General features: G+C 47.8%; 1 protein-coding gene across 1 annotated transcript in view; it reads right to left on the bottom strand.

Moving 5' to 3' along the window:
- NWD1 (NACHT and WD repeat domain containing 1) overlaps window positions 1-25,760 on the bottom strand; it is a 74,662-nt gene that overhangs the window by 37,728 nt on the left and 11,174 nt on the right. The window contains 9 exon segments of the mRNA XM_065875086.1: window positions 1,837-1,959; window positions 4,669-4,866; window positions 9,759-9,917; window positions 10,968-11,085; window positions 12,984-13,143; window positions 14,980-15,183; window positions 15,241-15,247; window positions 24,762-25,484; window positions 25,487-25,760. Coding sequence (XP_065731158.1) covers window positions 1,837-1,959; window positions 4,669-4,866; window positions 9,759-9,917; window positions 10,968-11,085; window positions 12,984-13,143; window positions 14,980-15,183; window positions 15,241-15,247; window positions 24,762-25,484; window positions 25,487-25,760 — 1,966 coding nt within the window.

Raw genomic sequence — 25,760 nt, 5'->3', positions numbered from 1 at the left:
CAACTAGAGAAAAGCCCATGCACTGCAAGGAAGAGCCCGTGCGCCGAAACGAAAGGTCCCGCGTGCTGCAACTAAGATCCAATGCAGCCAATAAATAAATAAGTAAATAAATGCATTTGGGAATTCCCCAGCGGTCCAGTGGTTAAGACTCCATGCTTCCGCTGCAGGGGGCATGGGTTTGATCCCTGGCTGGGGAACTAAGATCCCGCATGCTGTGTGGCACGGCCAAAGCAAAATAAATAAATAAAAAATAAACACATTGCATTGAAATATTATCATGATGACCAAGTTTTTTTTTAACTTTGGGATGCTCCTAAATTTTACACCCAAGGAGTGTGCCTCACTCTCCTTACCCGAGTTTCGGCCCCGATCTGTCTCTCTTCAGCCTCAGATCAGGGCCTGGTACACAGTAAGCACTCACTAATTGTTGGAATGAACCAACCACAGCTGTGATGGTTTTGTAGAAATGAAAACGTTACTTAGGCTCTGAGAGACTGTGGTAGACAAATTGCATAAATGACCACAATCCTTTACCCTCCAAGGTCTATACCTTGTGCAGTGTGACTTTGCTCCTCCCATCAAGAGATGAAGCCAATTTCCCTACCCATTGATTCTGGATTGTTCTTGGGACTTCCTTTGGCCAATAGAATGTGAAGGGGTGCCGGTTCCAAGGCCAGTTCCAGGCCTTCAGAGACCTTGTACACTTCTGCTTGCCCTCCTGAAACCCTGCCTCTGCCCAGGCTCACCAGCTGGAGGATGAGAGATCATGTGGAACAGAGTTGAGTTGTCTCAGCTAAGAACGTCCTGAACCAGCCAGCTCCCAGACGCCCCATAACTGATTACATATGCATGAGCAAGCCTGGCTGAGACCAGAAGAGCTGCCTGGCTGAGCCCAGCCTGAATTGCCCAGTCACAGAGGTGAGCTAAATAAACAGCTATTGTTTGAAGCTACTCTGTTTGGGGTGGGTTTTTTCTTTTTCATATTCTTTTCCATTATGGTTTATTACAGGATATTGAATATAGTTCCCTGTGCTATACAATAGGACCTTGTTGTTTATCCATCCCATATATAATAGTTTGCATCTACTGGTCCCAAACTCCCCATCCAACCCTCCCCTGCCCCCCTTCCCCTTGGCAACCACAAGTCTGTTCTCTATGTCTGTGAGTCTGTTTCTGTTTTGTAGATAAGTTCATTTGTGTCATATTTTATATTCCACATATAAATGATATCATATGGTATTTGTCTTTCTCTTTCTGCCTTACTTCACTTAGTATGATCATCTCTAGGGCCATCCATGTAGGTGCAAATGGCACCATGTCATTCTTTTTTATGGCTGAGTAATATTCCATTGTGTGTGTGTGTGTGTGTGTGTGTGTGTGTGTGTGTGTGTATATATATATATATATATATATATATATATATATATATATATATACACCACATCTTCTTTGTCCATTCATCTGTCAATGAACGTGTAGGTTGTTGCCAAGTCTTGGCTATTTTCAATATTGCTGCTATGAACACAGGGGTGCATGTATCTTTTCAAATTACAGTTTTGTCCAGATATATGCCCAGGAGTAGGACTGCTGGATCACATGGCAACTTTAGTTTTAGTTTTTTGAGGAACCTCCATACTATTCTCCACAGTGACTGCACCAATTTATATTCCTGTTTGGGGTGTTTTGTTATGTGGCTATAGCTAGCTGATGCAGGAACAAAGGCCAGGGTTTTAATACAGAGAAATGAATTGGTACTGAAGGGGCCCCAGGGGACTGATTGATTGCTGTGGGACTCTAGGAGGAAGCTGATCATAAACCCCACTTCCTGAGCCTCACCTGTGTGTCCAGGTAGGATGTGGATCACCTGCTGTTCTTCCATATCCCACACAGCTACCATGCTCTCCTGGGTGCCAACCACCAGCAGCTTCTCTTCCAGGCTCCGTGCCATGGCAGTGATGCCTGCAGCCACACAGAAACAAGAGCTCATGTGTCTGAGTGCTCAGCCATGAGGTACTCTAATGGGCCCCTCACTTCACAGATAAGGAAACTGGGGCACAGACAGAGTCACACACCTAGAAGTGGCAGAGCCAGGATTTCAAAGCCAGCGCTGTCAGATGCCAGATGAAGACTCTGGGTTGAAATGTTTATGTTGATCTGAGGTAGGAAAATGTGTCTCTAGTTCAGCGGTTCCTACCCAGGGGCGATTCTGCCCCCCAGGGCACACTGGGAAATGTCTAGAGACATTTTTGGTTGTTACAACTGGGGACGAGGATGCTACTGGCATCTGATGGGTGGAGGCAGGGACGCTGCTCAACATCCTGCAGTGCACATGATGGCCCCACCCCAGAGAAGGATCCAGCCGCAAATGTCAGTGATGTGTGGTTGAGTGCACAGTTAGAGAAGACTCAGGAATGGAATTATATTGGCTGAGGATGAGAACCCTGCTTTCGACTTCTCTTTGAGCTTGAGCTGTGTGGGAAAAGAAGGGCTGGTGCCCCGAAGAAAAAAATATTTGCCAATAGTTTGAGCAAACACAGCCCAAGGCTCTCTGCCGGGTGGATCTTGATTGGATCATCGCTGAAGACAAACAGGGACCAAGTTACACTGGAGAAAACAGCCCAAATATCAGTAGGCCAGACTTTCTGAATGCCCTGATGCCTTTTCCTGCTCTGTGCCTCAGTTTCCTCATTTTTAAGGTGATGGGGGAGGTGCTGAAATCAGAGCCAGTCAAGGTCTGAGAATCTAGAATTTTGTTTCTACCTCATCGGGACAGGGCATGAAGAGACGAGATTTTTTTTTCTTTCTTTTTTTCCCTTTTTTTTGGGGGGGGGGGCGGATCACTCACTCACTGTGTGACCCTGGAAATGTGAACTCAAACTTCTCATTTTAAAAATGAAGAAACTGAAGCCCAGGGTGCGTAGGAACTTTCTCAACTTCAACATGACTAGAGCTCGTACAAGTGGCACATTTCCCTACTGAGATGAGAAAAAGAAAAAATTCACTTTGAGCTGTAACTTCCTTTGCCTACGCTGTGGCAGACATCACTAATCAATCACTGCACTCTCTGTGATTTGTCCCCCCCAATTGCCATTCTATCATGCTTCCTTCAGTAATAAAACCCACAGCCCACAGGTTTTAGGTGAGTACGTGGTTACTCAAAGACCATTTTTCCCAAGCTCCCTTACAGTTGAAGATGGCCAAGTTCTTAGCAGCACGACAGGAGCAGAAGTGGTAAGCTCTGCTTCAAGGCCATGCCTTTGAAGGGAAGGGGCCTGCCATCTACTTCTCCTTCCCTCTTCCCACCGGCTGGAATGCCATTGTGATGGTAAGAGCTGGAGCAGCTATTTTGGGCCATTTAATGGAAACCTCACATTGAAAATGGCAGAGCAAAAAATTTGAAAGAGTTTGGGTCCCTGACCCCCTGGAGATACCATATTACCTTTTCTTATGCCTGGACTATTGTGTGTGAGAGAAATGAACTCCTGTTTTATTTAAGCCACTGCTACTTTGGCCTTTGTTACAGCATCAGAACTTGTATTGTAACCAATATACCATTAAACCAGATTCAGTCTCAGAATCCTTCTCAACACAGCATTCTAGTAGCTGTCCCTAAATCAATTCTTCCATGCATTGTCCTTAGCATCTCTTAGAATTTCTGATTTGGAAGCTCTGTGCCTTGGGAGTGTAGCTTTCCCTACAAGGCTATGTGGCACAAAAATGGCCTGAGTCACAATAACTGGCATTTGAACCAAAGCTAACTGTATTCAATGATTAATGTGAGAGATTATGGGTGGGTAGATAAAGGGATGGATGAATGGAGGTGAACTGGTGGATAAGTGGACAGATAGATGGCTGGTTAGATGAGTGGGTGAGTGAATGTGTGGGTGTTAGATGGGTAACTGGATGAATTATTTGATAGATGGGTGGGTGAGTTGGCTGAGTGTGTGAAGGGGTAAAGCGAGGGGATAGGAGATGGCAAACTGGGGGAAATGGAAGGTAAGTGGTGTGGATAGAAGGGTGGAAGGAAGGGTGACTATTGGAAATACGGACAACTGATGGGTGAATGGATGAATGGATGGATGGATGGGAAGGAAGGAAGGAATAAATTAGGGAGGAAGGATGGAAGGACATACAGATGGATAGATGGAAGGAAGGGTGGAAGGATGAATGGATGGAGGGATGGGTGGAGGGATGAACAGACAGATGGACAGCTGGATGGAAGGAAGGAAGGAAGGAAGGAAGGAAGGAAGGAAGGATGAAGAATGGATGGAGAGAACTAAATCCTCTTGTCCCTCTGACATTCTGGTGTCCCAGGGAGAACCTACAAGTTCCACCAGCCTCTCAGGGTCCAGTCAGGCACCAGTTCCTAGTTTCCAGACTTACTAGCATTAGGCTGTAAATCTCAGAAGCTATCTATAAGACGGGCACCGAACTCTTAGAGATGAAACCCCAGAGGCAGTTGGCATGCCCTCGATCTGGGCTCATTAGTCCCTGGCGGGCAGAGGGAGCCGAGTCAGCATGAGACCGCAGGGCCAGGTCCTGATGGCACCCTTGGGGCTTCCCAGCTGGCAGAGGGGAGACCCAGAGAGCAGCCCAAAACACCTGCAGTCCACTGCCCCCAGGCAGGCAGGGGCCTGGAGGGATTTTGGCTACGCTTGGGAGACGCACCTTTGTGACAGCCGGTGAGGGTTGCCTGGAGGGGTCCTCCCGGGGGCTGGAGGAATCCTCTGAGGGGCACCAGCACAGGGTGTGGGCACATCCGGAACCAGCTCTGCACCTGTTGGCACAGCTGTCCCACCAGTGCCAGATGTGAGGTGGCGAAGAAATGGAGGCTGGCCAGGAGTTCTGTATACAGGATGCTTCACTCTGCAACAGAGGAGATGCTGGTTAAGGGGAGGGGCCCTGCTTCCCTGGGTGGAGCCCCTCTCCTGCCTCCTTTTCTGTGCTCCACACACACTTGCCCCTACTTCAAGTGCACCAGGTGGTTTCCCCCTCTCCTACCCTAGACCTTGGGTTTCCAGATAGCAGGGAGGATGCCTGTCTTGTTCATTGCTATGTTCTGAGTGTCAGGCACCCAACAAGTGTCTGTTAGAGAAATAATGATCACTTCTCCAGCACTTCATGGTTTCTGAGTGGGTTAGTGTCCTGTGGCTGCTATAACAAGACAATCTGGGGGGCTTCAGACAACAGAACTTCCTTCTCTCACAGTTCTGGAGGCCAGAAGTCCGAAATCGAGGTGTCGGCAGGGCTGTGCTCCCTCCAGAGGCTCTGGGGGGGGGATGCTTCCTTGCCTCTTCCAGCTTCTGGGGGCTTCAGGTGTTCCTTGGCTTGTGACCACATCACCATAATCTCTTTTTAAATTTTTAATTGTTTATACAATTTTAAAAGGTTACACTCCACTTACAGTTATTACAAAATATTGATTATATTCCCCATGTTGTACAATACATCCTTGAAGCCTATCTTACACCCAATAATTTGTACCTCCCATTCCCCCACCCCTATTTTGCCCCTCTACCATTCCCTCTCCCCACTGGTAACTACTAGTTTTTACTCTGTGTCTGTGAGTCTGCTTCTTTTTTGTTATATTCACTAGTATGTTGTATTTTTTTAGATTCCACGTACAATTGATATCATACAATATTTGTATTTCTCTAACTTATTTAGACTAATGCCCTCCAAGTCCATCCATGTTGCTGTAAATGGCAAAATTTCGTTCTTTTTTATGGCTGAGTAGTATTCCATTGTATACATATACCACATCTTCTTTATCCATTCATCTGTTGATGGACATTTAGGTGCTTCCCTATTTTGGCAATTGTAAATAATGCTACTAGGAACATTGGGGCACATGTATCTTTTCGAATTAGTGTTTTTGTTTTGTTTTGTTTTACCCAAGAATGGAATTACTGGCTCATATGGTAGTTCTATTTTTTAGTTTTTTTGAGAAACTTCCATGCTGTTTTCCACAGTGGCTGCAGCAACTGACATTCCCACCAGCCGTATAGAAGCACATCATCCCAGTTTCTGCCTCCGTTTTCACATGGCCTTCTCATCTGTGCATCTCTGCATTTTCCCTTTTTCTGTTTCAAATCTCCCTCTGCTTCCTTCTTATTAAGACACTTGTGATTGAATTTTGGGCCCACCTAGATAATCCAGGATAAACTCTCTATCCCAAGAACCTTAATCACATTTTTTTTTTGCCATATAAAGTAATAGTCATAAGTTCCATTAAGCAACTTACTCAAGGTCACACAGCCAGTAAGAGGCGGGAATCTGACCCCCAACGTTTGATTGCAATGTCCAGTGAAGACCAGGGACATTGAAGGTAGACAGTTCATTTTGTCCCTGTTGTCGGAGCACCCTAACTGTGGAGCCTGGGGCAACGGTGGCAATGCCCTGTGCCTGGGTTTGCTGGTGGGTGGAACGGGGCAGGGCCAGAATCAGGGGCAAGTGCCCCACTCACCACGGGTACAAAAGTTAAAGTGGTGCCAACAAACTCAACCATCAAGATAAGTACTATTTTAATGCAATATTTAAAAAAATCAAAACGGATGCGCCCGCCCCCTCATCCATGATGAACAAAATATCAGTCTTTTAAAATAAAAACAGGGACAGAAATGGCACCACACCAAGTCATCCTGGAGCCTGAGGCAATGGGAGAAACAGGGAATACCAACGGGCTTTCAGGAGCTGGCCGTACAGTACTGGAATGTGGTGAGAGCGCATGGTTGCTCAGCTGCGCCATCTGGTGGGGATATTCATTCCTACACCACCTCCTTGTTCTGGGCAGCCACAGGTTGTCAATCAAGAAACACTGCAAAGAACATACTGTGATTTGGGCTTTTAAATCTTCCCTTAAACTGGGCATGTAAGCCCAAGGCTGTTTTCCTGGGAAATCACTCCCTTCGAGGTTTAAAACTGCTGGCGAGCGTGAATGTAGGAGAAAGGTGTAACTGATCATGGGCACCAGTATCTCCCACTTGGGTGGGATCCTAGACACGCTTTAGTTCTGTCCCACATTTTGCTGATGAGGGAAGCAGAGGACAGAAATGGCTTCTCCAAGGCCGTTCACGTCAAAACATTGGTGCTGTCACATGACCATAACGGGATCCTCGGATGGCGCCATGGGGACAGGCTCAGCATGAATTGACTAGCAAAACTTTCCCAGCAGCCCTAGGTGGGAGGGTCGACCAACATCCCCATTTTGCAGATGGGAAAACTGAAGGCTGCAAGGTGGGAGTGAGGATGGGGGAGGGGTGGGGTAGTGAGGGGCTTGCAAGGTCACTCTGCCAGTAAGTAGCAGAGCCCAGATTTGAATCAGCATGATGGGACTCAAAATCCATACTCTTGGACTGGTCCATGTAGTAGGGATGGACATTTGGCAGGGAGCAGAGGCAGACAGATGATGCAAAAGAAAGCCAGCAGAAATAATAACTAAGAGTTAAGATAGATGGAAACAACATGCAATGATGAAATATGCAGGGGTGTGGTGGCCAGGGGTGTCCAGCGTCAGTGGTGGCCAGACAGGCTTCTCGGACAAGCAACAGTTGTCAGGTCTGAGCAAGCCACGGAAGGGATACAGGAATTAAGCACCTTTATAAAACCCCTTGTAAAAGCCCTCAAATCAAAACCAGCTGGGATGGGAATTCCCTGGCAGTCCAGTGGTTAGGACTCCAAGGTTCAGTGCTGGGGCCCGGGGGTATCCCTGGTCGGGGAACTAAGATACCACAAGCCACGTGGTGTGGCGAAAAAAAAGAAAAAAAGAACCAGCTTGGAAATGTATGATAAAAAACCATCCTGGTCACTTCACACTCATTAGGATGGCTTTTTTTTTTTTTTTTTTATCAGAAAGTAACAAGTGTTGGAGAAGATGCAGAGAAACTAGAACTTTTATGCACTGTTGGTGGGAATGTGAAACAGTCCAGCCACTGTGGAAAATGGTCTGGCAGTTCCTCAAAAATTAAACACAGAATTATCAGATGATTGAGGAATTCGACACCTGGGTATATATCCAGAAGAGTTGAAAGCAAGGTCTCGAAAAGATATTTGTACACCCATATCCACAACAGCATCATTCACAATTGCCAAAAGGTAAAGACAAACCAAGTGTCCACTGATGGATGAGTGGATGAGCAAAATGCGGTTCTTCCACACAATGGAATGTTATTCAACCTTAAAAAGGAAAGATATTCTAACACATGCTACAACATGGGTGAACCTTGAGGACGTTATGTTAAGTGAAATAAGCCAGACACAAAAAGGACAAATACTGCATGATTCCACTTATATGAGGTACCTGGAGTGGTCAAATTCATAGAGACGGAGGTAGAAGGGTGGATGCCAGGGGCTGGGGGAGGGGGGGATGGGGAGTGAGTGTTTAATGGGGACAGAGTTTTTTTTTTTTTTTTTTTTTTTTTTTGCGGTACGCGGGCCACTATTGTGGCCTCTCCCGTTGCGGAGCACAGGCTCCGGACGCGCAGGCTCAGCGGCCATGGCTCACAGGCCCAGCCGCTCCGCGGCATGTGGGATCTTCCCAGACCGGGGCATGAACCCGTGTCCCCTGCATTGGCAGGCGGACTCTCAACCACTGCGCCACCAGGGAAGCCCGGGGACAGAGTTTCTGTTTGAAAAGATGAGCAAGTTCTGGAGATGGGTGGTGGTGATGGCTGCCCAACAGTGTGAGCGTACTTAATGCCACGGAACTGTACAATTAAAGTGGTTAATTTTATGTTATGTGTATTTTGCCACAATTTTAAAAAACGCAAACAAACGAAACACCATCCTGGACAGAGTATCAACGGAGGATTCAGAGATTCTTAAAGTTCTAGGGCAGAGTGTGGGCCAAATCCAGCTGAACGGTTTGTCCTGAGAGCTAAGAATGGTTTTTGTAAAATACATTAATGTTTTCGGATCGATGTTTGTAATTAGTGGGATGACAGGAAATACCAACTTTAAACCCCAGCTGAGCAAAATGTTATCCCCCCGAACAAGAGTTCCCCTCATCTTTCTCGTGAGTAGAACTGACTTACAAAAAAGTTGTGCTCAGGACTTCCTTGGTGGCGCAGTGGTTAAGACTCTGCGCTCCCAATGAAGGGGGCCCAGGTTTGATCCCTGGTCAAGGAACTAGATCCCGCATGCATGCCACAACTAAGGAGCCTGCGTGCTGCAACTGAGACCCAGTGCAACCAAATAAATAATTTTAAAAAGTCATGCTCAATTATTATCATTCTATTTTGAATTTCATCAATAAAAAAATCTGTGGGAACATGTTTTATCTCTCGTTATATTAAGTGTCAACATAATTTCCTCAATTTTGCCTGAAATATCTCCTATGTGGCCCTTTCCAGAATAAGACGCTGGGGGAATTCCCTGGCATTCCAGTGGTTAGGACTCCACGCCCTTACTGCTGAGGGCCCAGGTTTGATCCCTGGTCGGGCAGCTAAGATCCCACAAGCCGCGTGGCACAGACAAAAAATAAATAAAAATAAATCAAAGTTAAAAAAAATAGAATAAGATGTTGGGCCATCCTGGTGAGGGGATCGGCTCTGCCTTAGTAGTTTTCACTTCTAAGCTCTCCCGGGTTCAGCTCAAAGTTCTAGAAGCTGGAGCTGGGAGAAACCTCTCAGCTATAGACAGGAAAGGTGTATGAACTAATGCAAATCCATCTGGCGGCTCGGTGAGGACAGTGGGTTTCTAGAAGTCAGCGCAAAGTGGGTCACCCCTCCCCCCGACCCAGCCCGCTCAGCCCGACTCACCCATGCCTCGGAGCTCCACTGCCAGGCGGCACAGCTGGAGGGCTTCCCGGACCAGGCTGACCTCAGGACAGTCTACGTGAGGGGCGCACAGGTCAAAGTCATCCAACAGACCCTCAATGCCCCCCGAGATGCCCCGGCCGGAAATCCAGTTCATGCTGCCTGTGGGGAGAAGACGCTGTGCTGTGGGGAGCATGCGTCTCCTTCCAGCTCATCCTGGGAGGTGGGTTCTCACCTCCCCATTTCTCCCAAGGGCTCTCACTCTCAGCCACGCTGACATTTGGGGCCGGGTCATACTCTGTGGTGGGGCCGTCATGTAGGGTGTATAGAGCAGTGTCCCTGGTCTCCATCCACTAGATGCCAGTAACTCCTCTGCAGTCTCAATAATAAAAAATATAAACATTGACAAGTGTCCCTTGGGAAGCAGAATCACCCCTGGTTGAGAATCATAGGAATGAATATGACGGATGAATGAATGGATGGATGGATGGAGAGATAGACAGGTAGATGATGGATAGATAGATAGGCAGACATAGATGGTAGATAAATAGAGATAGAGATAAAAGATTGATAGATAGATGGATGGATAGATATAAAGATGATAGATATAGGTGGTAGATAGAGAGATAGAAATTATAGGTAGGTAAGAAGGTAGATAGGACACATTTAGATGGATGGATATAAAGATGATAGATACAGATGGTAGAGAGAGAGATATGACAGACGAGATTTTATATTTATGTATATATATAGAGAGAGAGGAAGAGATGATAGATTACAGATAGATGTGGATAGGTAGGTGATTGACAGATAGATAGATAAAGGATAGATAGATAAACAGACAACTATATATGGTAGAAAAATAGAGATAGAGATGGTAGATGATAGATTGACAGATAGATAGACAGGGTCTCTCTCAGTCTAAGGCAGTTTCTTGCCCTGTGTACTATCAACTAGCCCTAGATGCCAGCAGCATGCCTCCCCCATTCGTGACAACCAAAATATCTCCAGACATCACCTAGTGTCCCCTGGGGGGGGCGGGGCAGGGGATGGTGGCGCACAACCGCCCCTGATGAGAACCAGTGCCTTAAAGGAGCCAAGGATTTTGAACTTCCCCCTTCCCCCTTCCCCCTTGTCAGGCTCTGGAAGGCGGGAGCACCGCAGAGGGTTGGGGACCTGCTCAGCCCCCTCCGAGATGGGTCTGGTCCTTACCCAGCACCTCCTGCTTCAGCTCCTCAATGCAGCCTGAGTGGATCAGGTGGTAGGGTAACTCCTTCAGCTTCCGCAGGTTTGCAACCGTGTCTGAGAACAACAGGGGCTGAGGGGCCACCTGCAGAGGAGGAGGGGGCTGGCAGCCAGGCCACTACAACACAAGCTCATTTATTCACTCCACAAACATGGGCCAGGTAAGGCACCACCAGGTGATGCTGGAGGGTGTGGGGGTGGGGACACAATTCCAGACAGAGATGGCCCACACCATCCTCCACCCACAGGCTGGGCTGGGACAGGAGGGGCTTGGGGCTCAGGGTCCAAGGGGCATTGAAACTGGGTCTCACAGGATAAATAGAAGCCTCTCTGGTGAAGTGTGTCAGAACCATTGGCATTTCATAGCGAGGGACTGCCATGTGCAAAGGCCGGGAGGTGGGAGAAAGAAGGACAAGAGTTTGGGAAGGGCTGAATTATAAGACAGAGTGGGGGATCATGGTGGGGACTGAGGCTAGGGAGGTTGTAGAGAGTAGATCACAAAGGTACTGAAGAGGTTGGACTGGAGACAGAGGGCACTGGGGAGCCATGGGAGGTGTTAGAGGAGAAGCATGATCAGATTGGATGGTCAGAAGCATCTGACCATGGAGGATGGACTGGAGCGGAGATCCTGAGGCTAGGAGACCAGGAAGGGCGTCAAACCACATCCCAAAGAGAGGATGTGGTTGAGCCTGCAAGGGGTTCTGGGTCCACGGGAGAGGATCTGTGAGGTACCGGAGAGGAGAAAGGGAAGCATTGAGAAAGAATCAGACCTGGCCCAGCCTCTGGCCTCCCCTGTCCAGGAGGAGAGACAAAGAAAAAAGAAAAATCAAACTATAACCACTACTTAAAAGTGTATTTTCTAGTTGAAATCACTGTGCTACAGTTACACAAGATGTTAACAACAGGGGAATTTAAAAGAAGTGTCCACACGAACTCTCTGAATACTCGTGGCAACTTGTCTGGAAATCTAAAATGATTTTGAAACTAAAAGTTTCTTTTGAAAAGTCTGAGTTCTGCCTCGGAGTGAAGAGAGCATGGAGTAAAGGACAAGTAATCAAGGGACTTCGCTGGCAGTCCAGTGGTTAGGACTCTGAGCTTCCACTGCAGGGGACATGGGTTTGATCCCTGGTCTGGGAAGATCCCACAAGCCTCGAGGCACAGCCAGAAAACAAAACAAAACAAGTAATCAAGAAGGAAGGAAATCACGGAAGATTTCCTGAAGGAAGAGGCATTTGAGCTGAGCCTTGAGGATGTTTGAGAGACAAAAAAAAAAAAAAAAAAAAAAGGAGGTAGTGACTTGCAAGCTAAGGACCTCAAGTCTTAGAGCTCCCTGGAACAAAAAAAAAGACTGGAAAGAAATGTATGAATAGTGAGTGACCTGGGGGAGGGAGTATAGGAGCAGATCTTCCCAAAAGGGGGAATTGTGGACAGTTTTATTTTACTGTTTGATCCTCTCTGTGTTCTCCAACAATCACACACTACTGTCCTAAGTGGAAAACAAAATGTGTTATTTTTAAAATGAGCAATGCTTTGGGGGTACCAATAACTGGAAATTGGATTGTTCCAGGGAATTCACAAAGGAAAATTCACAAAGGAAATCCAGGAAATTCACAAAGGAAAACGTCAAAACCCACCCCCCTCCCCGCACACACACATACACACACACACACACACACAAACAAACAAAAAAACAGGGAGGAAACTGGTGTGTCTCAGGAGGAATCGAAGCGTAGGAAATTAAAATTTATCCTCTGGAAAGTTGGGCAGGAGGGTTGCATAGTCCTCATCTGTTGCTCGCCACCCTCCAAATAATGCTCAGCGGCAGAGGTGACATCTAACCCAACATGGGTAGAGAAGAGAAGGTGGTCAGGAGGGAGTTTGGGGTGGAAATGATGGACAGAAGGAGGCATGTGGTCCCTGCCTTGCAGGTGCAGCAGCTTGGAGGCTCCAAGTGGGAGGAGCAGGGGGCCCTGGGCACCTCACCTTGCGGCCCAGGTTCAGGGGTTGCGCCACAAGTGGCAGGATGATGAGTTTCTTGGTTCCCTGGCTCCAGGTCCCTGAGAATAAGTCGGCCAAGACTCCGTGACCCTTGGCTTTCTCGGGCCAGGACAGGTAGCGCTCTCGGACCACCTCGGCCAGCTGTCTGCAGAGAGGGGACACTGGGCAAGCTCAGAGGTGGCCACTGGCCTTCTAGGAGGCGGTTCCCCAATGCCAGTTCACCCTAAACCACCTTCCAGATGCTGGCTGGCTTAGCTGACCACTATTTGTTACCTATTATTTATCTCTCAATCGGCCCATCTTACTTTTATTCCTTAAAGAAATTTACTTTAAAAAGGAACATTTGTGGCTTCCCTGGTGGTGCAGTGGTTGGGAGTCCACCTGCCGATGCAGGGGACGCGGGTTCATGCCCCGGTCCGGGAAGATCCCACATGCCGCAGAGCAGCTGGGCCCGTGAGCCATGGCCGCTGAGTCTGCACTCCGGAGCCTGTGCTCCACAACGGGAGAGGCCACAGCAGTATATGTGTATATATATATATATATATACATATATATGTATATATATGTATATATATAACTATTTTATATATATATATATATATGGCAGTATATATATATAACTGAATCACTTTGCTGTATACTTGAAACTAACACAAAATTGTAAATTAACTATACTTCAATTTAAAAAAAGGAACAGGGGGCTTCCCTGGTGGCACAGTGGTTGAGAGTCCGCCTGCCGATGCAGGGGACACGGGTTCGAGCCCTGGTCCGGGAAGATCCCACATGCCGTGGAGCAACTAAGCCTGTGCGCCACAACTACTGAGCCCGTGCACCACAAGTACTGAAGCCCACGTGCCTACAGCCTGTGCTCCGCAACAACAGAAGCCACGGCAATGAGAAGCCCGCGCACCGCAATGAAGAGTAGCCCCCCCGCTCGCCACAACTAGAGAAAGCCCTCACGCAGCAAGAAGACCCAATGCAGCCATAAATAAATAAATATATATTTTTTAAAGGTGGAAACCCAAATGTCCAAAAAAATAAAACAATAATAATAAAAAAAGGAACATTTGGGTTCCTCAATAAGTTAAACATAAAGTAAGTTACTGTATGACCCAGCAATTTCACTCCTGGTTACATACCCCAAAGAATGGAAAAACAGGTTTTCAAACAAAAACTTGTACATGCATGTTCACAGCAGCACTAGTCACAATCACGCAAACGTAGAAACAACCATGTGTCCATCAACGAATGAGTGGATAAATAAAATGTGGTCCATCCCTACAAGGGAATATTTTCAGCCATAAAAAGAATGAAGCACTGGCACATGCTATAACGTGGATAAACCATGAAAATATTATGCTGAGTGAGATAAGCCAGACACAAAAGACCACGATGTGTGTGATTCCATCCATACGAAATTTCCAGAACAGGCAAATCCATAGAGACAGAAAGCAGATTCTTGGTTGCCAGGGGCTGGGGGCAGGGGGATGGGGAGTGACTGCTCATGGGGACGGGGTTTCCTTTTAGGGTGGTAGGAATGTTCTGGAAGTAGTTAGAGGTGATGGTTGCACAACATGTGAATATGCTAAATGTCACTGAATTGTTCACTTTCAAATGATGAATGTTATGTTATGTGAATTTCTCCTCAATTTAAAAAAGCAGTTAGTTGTGGGAATTCCCTGGCAATCCAGTGGTTAGGACTCTGTGCTGTCACTGCCGAGGGCCCGGTTTGATCCCTGGTCAGGGAACTAAGATCCCACAAGCCGCGAGGTGTGGCCAAAATTAAGAATAATAATGATGATGATTATAAAAATAAAAAACAAGTTAGTTGTGTTAGAGCTGATGGTAAATGCTGTACTATGTGGACTTGGTTTCCTGGGAATGGGGAGTGAAGAAGGATCTGGAAGAAGGAGGAGCCTGGTCAGTGAGTCCTCGCTCTCGGGGTCCCACCTAGACAGTGTCACCAACCCTCTCGACCTACCTGTGGGCGATGGTCAGGAGTATGAAGCTATCCACGGGCCGCCTGGCCAAGCGGTTACCCAGATCTCGACTGAGCTTCACCCACATCAGGGGTGGGAAACGCAGCAGCTCTTTGCTGGGCAGGGTCCAGTCTTGGTACACAGCCTGCAGGACCTTGTCATCCAAGGACAGGACATCCTTCATCTCCGCCTCCGAGAGCCCATGCCTGCAGGGAGAAAGGACGGGCATTGGAACACACCTGTGTCCTCTGTACTTGGAGGACTCAGAAGCTGAGGAAGGGACAGCTCTATGGCATCCGGCCCATCACCAAAGTGTTCACCATGGGGATCATTATTTGGACGGTGCCCACGGCCAGCCGGTACCAACACCTGGTTACAGCTGTACCCATCAAGTAAGACGTTTCCTGATCTTTCCTTTTCTCACTCACCTACAGAACCCTGAACCAATCCCCTTCTTGACCTCAGAGGAGTCAGGCAGCACCGGGAGGGAGAGAGGAGGTAACTTAGGAAACTAATGCAGAAACCACCCCGATGTGTCCTTGCCTTAAAAAGGAGGTGGTTTTAAACAGGATAAACGTTGGACTGGAATGGACTTCGTAATACCTGTGAGCATTTGCCTGGAAAAACTACGGGACTTGCCGACAAATTTCCTCAGGGTTGGAGAACAATCAGAGTTCATTTCAGAGCAGATGAGAGAGGGAGGCTGGCTTCTGCTTACAGGGAGTACAAACACCTGTGTTTTCTTTAGCTAAGACAGCAAAAGAGATGATTTATTGTACACATGTTACATTCAGCCACAACTGAGAACAGAACCAGTCCAGACTGTCACAGGTCCAGGGCAAAGGAAGGGACCGTTTTGATACAAGCAAGGTGGGTCTCTCAAAGGTGGTCGAGGTGATCAGAATAGTCATAGATGTTCCAGATCCACTGAGACAAGTTCTAGACAGTAGGCAAGCAGTCCAACAATTTGTACCATCGTCCCTGTCCTCTGGCTTCCCTTGTTTCTGCTCCTGTGGCTTCCATGGGTGTACAAGTTTACTTGGACCTCTGCTTCACCTTTCTTCTTTTGTGCTTCAGCCTGAGCATTTGCTTCTTCCACTTTGCTCTCATGGCGCAGAGGTTTCCCAGAAGATGGAGCTAAGGCCAAGAGTTGTGTTTTTTTTTTAATTCCTTGATATTGATCAAAGTCTTCATTTTGATCAAAACACTTGCCATATTCTTTACACATATAGAATACCTGCTCACTTGGAATTTTCTGCTGTCCAGCGAGGTGGCGATTAACATCAGTATTCTCTGAGATCTCTTCCACTGAGACCATCTCATCTTTGACAATCACAGGTATGTCACTTGTGGTGTTCTCCACACTTTCTCCATTGGGGTAGCCAGGCCCTCTCCCTAACCTGCTTTTCTCCTCTTGACGGGTCTTTCCAAACCAAAATTCCTGGGAGCCACACCACTGGGGTTTACTTGGTAGCACCATGGCGTGGGCCTGTGTTTCCTCAAAAATTTCCTCCATCAGAATAGAATCTTCTGGGACTTCCCTGGTGGTCCAGTGGTTAAAACCCTGTGCTTCCAATGCAGGGAGCACAGGTCCGATCCCTGGTCAGGGAACTAAGATCCCCCATGCCTTGTGGTGCGGCCAAAAGAAAAAAAAAAAAAGAGTAGAATCTTCTTTCTCACTCTTCAATACACCCTCAATACAAACCAGGCTTGGGTCTTCTCTTCGTGGTTTCAGGCACAATGGTTTATCCGCCAGATAAAAATGGGACATCCCAGCAGGCTTTCGACATGGATATCCCAGGGAAGCACAGCCCCATACTTCTCTGGCATCACATCACTGTACAGGGCCCTCTGGGCAGGGGCCAGGCCAGTCCATTCATTCTCAGGGAAGCAGACAGCTGCAACCTGGAAGGCCACTGACATCAGTAAAGTACTGGCATGTTTGCTTAACCACTATTCACGGAGTGTCATCTCTGTGCTGTCCCCTGGAGGACAGAGAGCTAGAAGCCCATGAAGCTTATCTTCTAGTGCAGAGAGCCACATAGAAAATAACAGAAAAAAAACACAAAACACAAAGAGTTTGGGTAACACCAATTGCTAGGAAGAAGATAAGCCAAATCACATGAAGGTGAGTGGCAGGGGAGAGATGCTTCTTGGAGCAGGTGGATCTCTCTGAGAAGGTGTCACAAGAGCTGGGATTGTGCAGGAGGGAAGGAGCCAGTGTGGGAAAATCTGGGGCCAGGGTGCTCCAGGCAGGGGGATGGGAGGCAGCCAGATCCAACAGGCTTTGGTAAGGAGTTTGGATACTTTTCTAAAAGCATTGGGAAGTCATTGGAAGGGTTTAATCAGGACAGAAGAAATTCAGTCTCATTCATGATTTTAAAATCTCATTTCAGACTGGTGTTCCTACCAAAACTTGTACAAGAATGTTCACAGCAGCAGTAGTCACAATTGCCAAAAGGTGGAAATAATCCAAATGTCCATCAACAGATGAAAAGTAGAAAAATGTGGTTGCTATGGACTGAATATGTGTGTCTCCCCCCAATTCATGTGTTGAAGTCTTAATCCCCAAGGTGATGGTATTAAGAGGTGGGGCCTTTGGGAGGTGATTAGGTCATGAGGGTGGAGCCCCCACGAATGAGATTAGTGCCCTTATAAAAGAGACCCCAGAGAGCTTGTCCAATGGACCCATTGTCCATTCTGTCATATGAAGTTTCAGTGAAATATGACGGTCTGTGAACCAGGAAGCAGGGTCTCACCAGACACCAAATCCGCTGGTGCCTTAATCTTAGACTTCCCAGCCTCCAGAACTGTGAGAAATAGATTGTTTATAAAGCCACCCAGTCTTATCGTATTTTTGTTATAGCAGCCCACATGGACTAAGACAGGGGTGTATCCATATGATGGAATATTATTTGACCATAAAAAGGAACAAAATGCTGACACACACTACAATACAGATAAACCCTGAAGACATTCTGAGTGGAAGAAACTAGTCACAAAAGACCACATATTGTATGATCTCATTTATATGAAATATCCAGATCAGGATCCATAAAGGCAGATCCATTCGTGGTTGCCAAGGGCTGAGGGAGGAGGGATGGGGAATGACAGCTAACAGGGACAGGGTCTCCTTTCAGTAATGATGGAAACGTCCTGGAACTAGATAGAGGTGACGGTTGCACCACATTGTGAATGTACTGATGTCACTGAATTGTAACACGGTAAAAATTTAAATTTACAGTATGTGAATTTTACCTCAATTAAATAATCTCACTCTGCTAAATGCAATGAGGGATACTGAATTGGCTCCAGGACCAGAAAAAATGATATTGGTGGAAAAACTGGTGAAATCCAAATCAAGTCTGGAGTTGAGAGCACGGTCACGTATCAATGCTAATGTCCTGGCTGTGACAGCAATGCTGTGGTTATGTTGGATGTTAACGTGAGGGGAATTAAGGGGCAGGATCTATGGGAACTCTGTTCAACCTTTTTATCTCCTCTGTAAATGTAAAATTATTTCCAAATAACGGTTTACTAAAAAAAAAAGTCTCATTCTTGCCTCTCTGGGGAAGGGGTTTGTTGGGGGATAAACACAGTGACATGGAGACAAGTGAGGGCCTGGGACACTTGTTCAGGTGGAGACGGGGATGACCTAGGACAAGGTAGGGACAGTAGGAATGGGAAAAAAATGGTTGGTTTAGGATGTTTTAGAGGCAGAGCCAAGAGGACTTTCTGATTATGGAGGGAAAAAGGATGTGGAAGGAGAGGAAACAGGCATGACTCCTGGTTATGCAGAAGGTGACCCCACTACTAAGAATGGGGGGACTTCCCTGGTGGCGCAGTGGTTAAGAATCCGCCTGCCGATGCAGGGTACACAGGTTCAATTCCTGGTCCTGGAAGATCCCACATGCCACGGAGCAACTAAGCCTGTGTGCCACAACTACTGAGCCCGCACCCTAGAGCCCGCGAGCCACAACTACTGAGCCCATGAGCCACAACTACTGAAGCCCATGCACCTAGAGCCCATGTTGCACAAGAAGAGAAGCCACCACAATGAGAAGCCCGCGCACTGCAACGAAGAGCAGCCCTTTCTCGCCGCAACAAGAGAAAAGCCCGCATGCAGCAACAAATACCCAGTGCAGCCAAAAAGATAAATAATCAATTAAAATTTAAAAATTAAAAAAAAGGAATGGGGAATCCTCTGTTGGAGCAGTTTTGGGGCAAGAGACTTTGCTAGTCATGAGGTACCACCATGTTTGTGACACCTGCCCCCTCTTAGCCCCTGGCAACCACTAACCTACTTTTTGTGGATTTGACAATACTGGACATTTCACATAAGTGGGATCATATGTCATATCATCTGTGCTCAACACTGACAACCCCCTGCCTGGGGGCATGCCTCAACCTCGTCTGTCTAGGCTTCAATAGCAGGAGTCTACAATAGGGGGAAGGAGACTCCAAAGGGACGTAAGAGCAGGTGAAGATCTGTGAACAATCCTGGGTCGGTGCCATTTTCTTGTTCTTCCTAAACCTGCTCAGCTCAATACTAGGACCTGTACCTCTTTGCACCTCCTCATCCAAGTTTGCAGCTGAGTCTCCAAACTCAGCTGGAGGGAGACAGAGCAGAAAGCTTTCCTCCATTTGTCAGATGGGGAAACTGAGGTTTGTGTATTCATGTCCCTGAATGGCCAGGGGAAGAGGAATTCAATTTCATCCCTGCTCTTGAAGATTTTGTGTCTCATCAAGTCTAGAGCTATGATGTCCAATGTAGTAGTCACCAGCCACACATGGGCGTTTAAAGTTAAAAATAAATAGAATTTAAAATCCAGTTTCTGGATTGCATAAGCTGCCTTTCAAGAGGTCAGCTGCCACTGCAGCCTGTAGCTGCCACGTTGGACAATGAGATACAGAGCATTGCCCGCATCACCAACATTCTATTGGACGGTGCTGGAAAGACTGGGGAATGTGCCCGCGGACAGCTGAACCACTATGTTAAGAGCCCTCCTCCATCCCCAGAGACATCCCTTTGACAATGTGGATCCAAGACCTCATCTGCCCCCCACATGGGACCTGCCTTGCCTGCACTGCAGACCAGACTCTGTGGGTGAGGTCACACAGCCCTGTGTTTGATCCTGGCTGAGGCATCTTGGCCAGTGATGTCCCTTTACAAGTATGATCTTGTTATTCCTTCCAGAAGCCGCACAGAACAGACACTCTCCCGGCTACCCCTCTGTACAGAGGGCGCTTGGAAAGGTCACAATGCATGCCTAACACAGCATTTCTCAGCCTCTCACTGTTGACACTAAGGGTTGGATCATTCTTTGTTGTGGAGATTGTCCTGTACTTTGTAAGATGTTTAGCAGCATCCCTGGCCTCCACCCACTAGGTGTCACCAGCATGATAGATAGATAGATAGATAGATAGATAGATAGATAGATAGATGAGAGATAGATAGATAGATGAGAGATAGATAGATAGATGAGAGATAGATAGACAGATAGATAGATGATAGCTTATAGATAGGTGTACATAGATGCATGTATGGATGGACAGACGAATATGATAGATTATAGATAGATAGATATGATAGATTATAGATAGATGAAGTAGATAAATAGATGAATGGATGGATAGATAGGTATTATGGTAGCTGGATAGAGAGATAGCCAGACAGTATCTTTCATGCTAAGCCAGGGTTTCGCACCCCCAGCACTACTGACAACTGGAGCACCATGAGCCTCTGGTTGGGGGAGGGTCCTCTGAACTATAGGGTGTTGAGAAGCATCCCGGGTTTCCATCCACTAGATCCCAGTAGCACCCCATCCCCCAGTCGTGACAACCAAAATGTCTCCACTGTTAAGTGTCCACTGGGGGCGGGGGCACAGAATCTCCCTAGGTAAGAACCACTGGCCCAGAAGTACTCAGATCTGCTCTGAGAGCTAGGCTCTCAACCATCACTCTAGGTCAACTCTGTGTGTAAACATAACATATTTTCATGCAACAGGACATACCAAAATCACCTCCCCTAGAGTCACCTTCCATAGACCACCTCCCTTACCAGGCACTAAAGGAGGGTGGTCCTCCACCCCAGGAGGCCCCCAGCTTTACTAACTGGACCAGACATGGGGCCAGGAATGCCAATTGATGTCTATCTCCCCAGATTTTCCAACCAGGACTCAAGAAGGAGCCAGTATGATGGCGCCAGTTCTCCAAAATGGGAGCCCATGATGCCAACAGCAGCTGTGGCAGGCAAGCTACACTTACAGAGGAGAAAGGAAGAGTCTAGAGCAGAAGCCAATGTGCAGAGAGGACCCAGAGGGAGAGGGGATGAGCAACTTCCCTGATTCTGTGGCTTTCTGGTTCCCATGACAACCCCACCTTCCATGTAGACTTCATCAGGTTGGCCTGATGGCCCACCCTTTTATTCTGGAACATTCCCTGGTCTGTCTCTGTGCTCTTGTAGAGTCCATGCTGTGGGCATCAATCACAAAATCTGGGGTACAACATGAAATCTGGGCTACCCCTCCCTGGAGTTGGCTATCGGGTAGCCCTGCATCCATTGAGTTTCTCCCATGGCCATGACATAAAGCCCTTATTTCTAATGTGATAGTGTGAGTGGATTTCTGTTCCTGGCAAATAAACAAACAAATAAAAAGCCCACTTACTGGGATGGTTGCTGTCACCTTGATTTGTGGCAAAAGACAAAGGTCCAAAAGAGAAAACTGCCCCCCAAGCTGAGAAGAAGAAATGTGCATTGTCCAGCATTTCTAATGATGGGCATGAGCGTCTCCCGATGGCTGTTTGCATTAAGGTAAAGCTCTGTTGCTCGGTGTGCCTGCGAATTGGCCTCCGTCCCACCCTCGCATGGGATGCTGGGTGCCTGTGATGAACACACTCCTCTCTCCTGCTCATTATTTCTGACTCACCATCCACACCTGGCATCTCTGACCATCGTGACCCTGGTTTATCGGAGTTTGTTCAGCAACTGCGTTTAAACCTTCATTCCTTAAACTCTATAAACACATTGGAATTGGGTTTTCCTATTGCTTTTTGCTGATTCCCATGCTACAAAGCCTGGAATTAACTGTAGACCCATGCTTGTGGTCAATTCTTCGGAGAAGTTTGCTTTAAAAAGATTTTTCTGAGATATCCGCACACATTGCTTATTAATTACAAAGGGGTATGTTGCAAATTTGTGGTAGGAAAAAAATGCACAAGAAGGATCGAACACCATCCATGTTTAACCTGAATGTCATCATGAGGAGACATCAGATCAACCCAGATGACAGTGTACCGACTCCCCTCCAGTGCACCCCCAGGTGCGTTCCTGGCAGCATCAACGTCGCCAGGGAGCCTGAGAAACACAAGATCCCAGGCTCCACCCCCAGACCTGCTGAATCAGTCTTTATTCAAAAACGAGACCTGAGATACATATACCCATTGAGGGTTAAGGAGTGCTGAGCTACAGAAGAGGTGGTCTGCACTCTTCAAGAGGACAAAGATAGAGAGTGGAACATTCCAGATTAAAGGAGGCCAAAGAAACTTGACAGCTAAATGCAACATGTTATCCTGGATTGGATGCTGGGATGGGGGCAAGGGGAGGGGACAGCTATGAAGGACATTTTTGAGACAATTGGTAAATTTTGACTATAAACTGTGTATTAAATAATATTATTGCATTTATGATACATTTTCTGAGTTTTAAAATTGTCTTGTGGTGATGTGGGGTTCTGATTGCCCTTGTTCTTAGGATATATGTGATGTATTTAAGGGTGAGGGGGAATGATACCTGTAATGAATTCTCAAATGGTTCAGGAAAAAATTTTGTTTGTGGGTGTGTGTGTGGATAGACAGAGACAGATAGATGAATGGATAGATAGATGATAGATATATAGATAGATAGATAGATAGATAGATAGATAGAAAAATGGAAAGAAATAAAGAGAGAGAGGGAGGGGAGGGAGAGAGGGAGGGGAGGGAGAGAGGGAGGGGAGGGAGAGATGGAGGGAGGGATGTAGGAAGGAAGGAAAGGAGAGATAGGAAAGGGAGAGAGGGAAAAAGGAAAAGGGAGAAAGAGAAAGCTAGTATGGCAAATTGGTGTTTGTGGGGGTAAGAAGTATGGCAGTATTTCTCAATGAGGACCTATCCTGCCTTCAAGGGGCACTTGGCAATGTCCTGAGACATTTTTGGTTGTCCCAGATGGGGGATACTACCAGCATCTAGTGGGTAGAGGCCAGGGATACCGTTCAACACCCTACACTGCACAGGATGGCCCTACACACTGCAAAGGATGACCTAGCCCCAAATGTCAATAGCACCAAGGCTGAAAAATTCTGCTCTATGGGAGTTCTCGGCGCTATTTTTGCACTATGGGAGTTCTTCCTCTAGTCTATAATTTGAAAGTATTTCTAAGTAAAACGTTTTCTGAAGAAATACTCTAGACAAATGCATAGCGACAGATTAGTGGTTGCCAGGGGCTGGGGGTCGGGGAAGGGGAGTTACTGCTGACGGGGACGGGGTCTCCTTGTGGGGTGAGGAATTGTTCTGGAGATGGATAGTGGTTGCCTAACACTGTGAATGTACTAAATGCTGCTGAACTATACGCTTTAAATGAGTGAAAACTAGGATACGAACTGGACTGGGTTGAATAGTGTTCCCCAAAATTTGTACCCACAGGGAACCTGCGAATGTGACCTTGTTTGAAACCAGTCTTTGGGGAAGTAGTCAAGTTAAGATGAGGTCATACAGAGACAGGCTGGGACCTAGGACCTGGGACCCTTTGCTGCAGTGCTTGCACCTGGCCAAATGTCTCTTCCAGCAACAAAATACAAAGAAACTATAAGGGACTAAATAGAACTGCGCGCACGCACAGTTGGGAAAATTATGGACAACAAGATACAAAAAGACCAAAAACCCAGTTGCCACTTTTGAAGAGTCAGGAGCGAAAGCAGGGTACTGAGCATGCCCCCTGCACACAACCCCACCAGAGGGGTGGGCAAACAAACTAAGCCGCCCCTCTGGCTCGACCCCTGGACCTGCCCCTACCCTCACCCCATATATGGAACAAACTCACTCCCCCCTCAGGGAGTGAGCAAGCAGGGGAACCTGTTACCTGTTTTCCCTCCCCTCTGCCTTGCCTGAATTTCTTTTCTGGCCTCTTATCAATTTATGTTGATTAAGATAGGCCAAGAGGGCTTCCCTGGTGGCGCGGTGGTTGAGAGTCCGCCTGCCGATGCAGGGGACACGGGTTCGTGCCCCCGTCCGGGAAGATCCCACATGCCGCAGAGCGTCTTGGCCCGTGAGCCATGGCCGCTGAGCCTGCGCGTCCGGAGCCTGTGCTCCGCAACGGGAGAAGCCACAACAGTGAGAGGCCTTAGTCGGTAACAATACTGGATGCAAGTGGGTCCTAATCCAATGAGTGATGTCTTTCCAAGAACAGGGAAATTCAGACAGAGAGACACACAGGGAGAAAACCACAATGTGGTCAGAGGTGGAGATTGGAGTGATGCGTCTACAAGCCAAGGAATGTTGAGGGTCGCCAGCAACACCAGAAACTAAGAAAAAGGCCTAGAACGGATTCTCCTTTAGGGGCTCCGGAGGCAGTGTGGTTCAGCTGACACCTTGATTTCAGACTCTGGCCTCCAGAACCATGAGAGAATAGATTTCCATTGTTCTAAGCCACCCAGTTTGTGATTTTGTTATGGCTGCCCTTGGAGAAGAATGCACGTGTTCTATCTCAATTCAGAAAAGAGTGAAAACAACAGAGACTCACCGGGAAGACACAAGGTATAGCCCAGCACTCAGGGCACCAGCAGCTGCCCACGTGTCTGCTCCAGGCGGGCACACAGCTGGTGCATCGCCTCCTTAGCAGTGGAGGCCAGAGGGGCTGGCACGGTGAAGGAGGCCCATTTCCAGGCCTCCTCGAAGGCCAGCCTCAGCTGCCCCGGGTGCCCACACTCTGGGAGGCTGGCCCAGAGCAGGTCCCTCTGCATCAGGCTCAGCGTCCTCCTCGAGGCGGCCAGCAGGAGCTGAACCATCTCTTGCCCTTGGTTTCCAGAGAGGGGTTTCACCTCCCAGTAAGCACCTGGGGCCGTGAGCACCTGCCGCATAGTGTCTAAAACACCCTGCTGTCCTGAGCAGACCGAGAGGATGAGGTGGACCCTTGGGGGGCACTTGGGAGGCAGCCAGGGGACCCTCCGAGCACGGACAGAGGCTACCTCATCCACTGAATCCAGCAGGATCACAAGGGACTCAAAGTTTTGGCAGGAGACGGTGTGGAGGAGGGTGTGGAAAAATTGTACCACCCTGGTATGGGCCTCCAAGACCTGGGCAGGGGGCAGGGGTAGCCCATAGGCCAGGCACATCTGGAAGCAGATGCTCTGGAGCAGGCCTCGGGCGTCGGAGCTCATCTGTGACGTCCCCAGAAACCGCGGAACGGTCACTGTCTTGTGGCCAAGCAGCCCTGGCATTTGCTCAGCCAGCTTGCACATCAGAGCGTCTTTCTGATGCCCGGGGGTCCAAAAAGCACCAGGGGTGGGTGGGGGTGACCGTCGCTCTGCTGGAGCCGCTGCCCCAGCTGGGTTAGGAGCTCCTGGTGCCCACAGGTCTGGGGGGCCTCGGCACTGAGCCCCAGGTAGTGGCAGACCTCCTGATAGAGCCAAGCCAACTCCTGCCTGCCTGCTTCCAGTTTCTGGAGGCACTCGAGGACCTGATGGTTAGCTCTGGCCACAAACTGCTACCCCAGTTCCTTTGGGTACCGTACATGAGCCTTGTTTGGGGG

The sequence above is a fragment of the Phocoena phocoena genome, chromosome 3 (genome assembly GCF_963924675.1).
Source record: "Phocoena phocoena chromosome 3, mPhoPho1.1, whole genome shotgun sequence".
NCBI classification, from domain to species: domain Eukaryota; kingdom Metazoa; phylum Chordata; class Mammalia; order Artiodactyla; family Phocoenidae; genus Phocoena; species Phocoena phocoena.
Note: the sequence above shows the minus strand (reverse complement) of the source record. Positions and strands in the feature narration are given on the sequence as shown.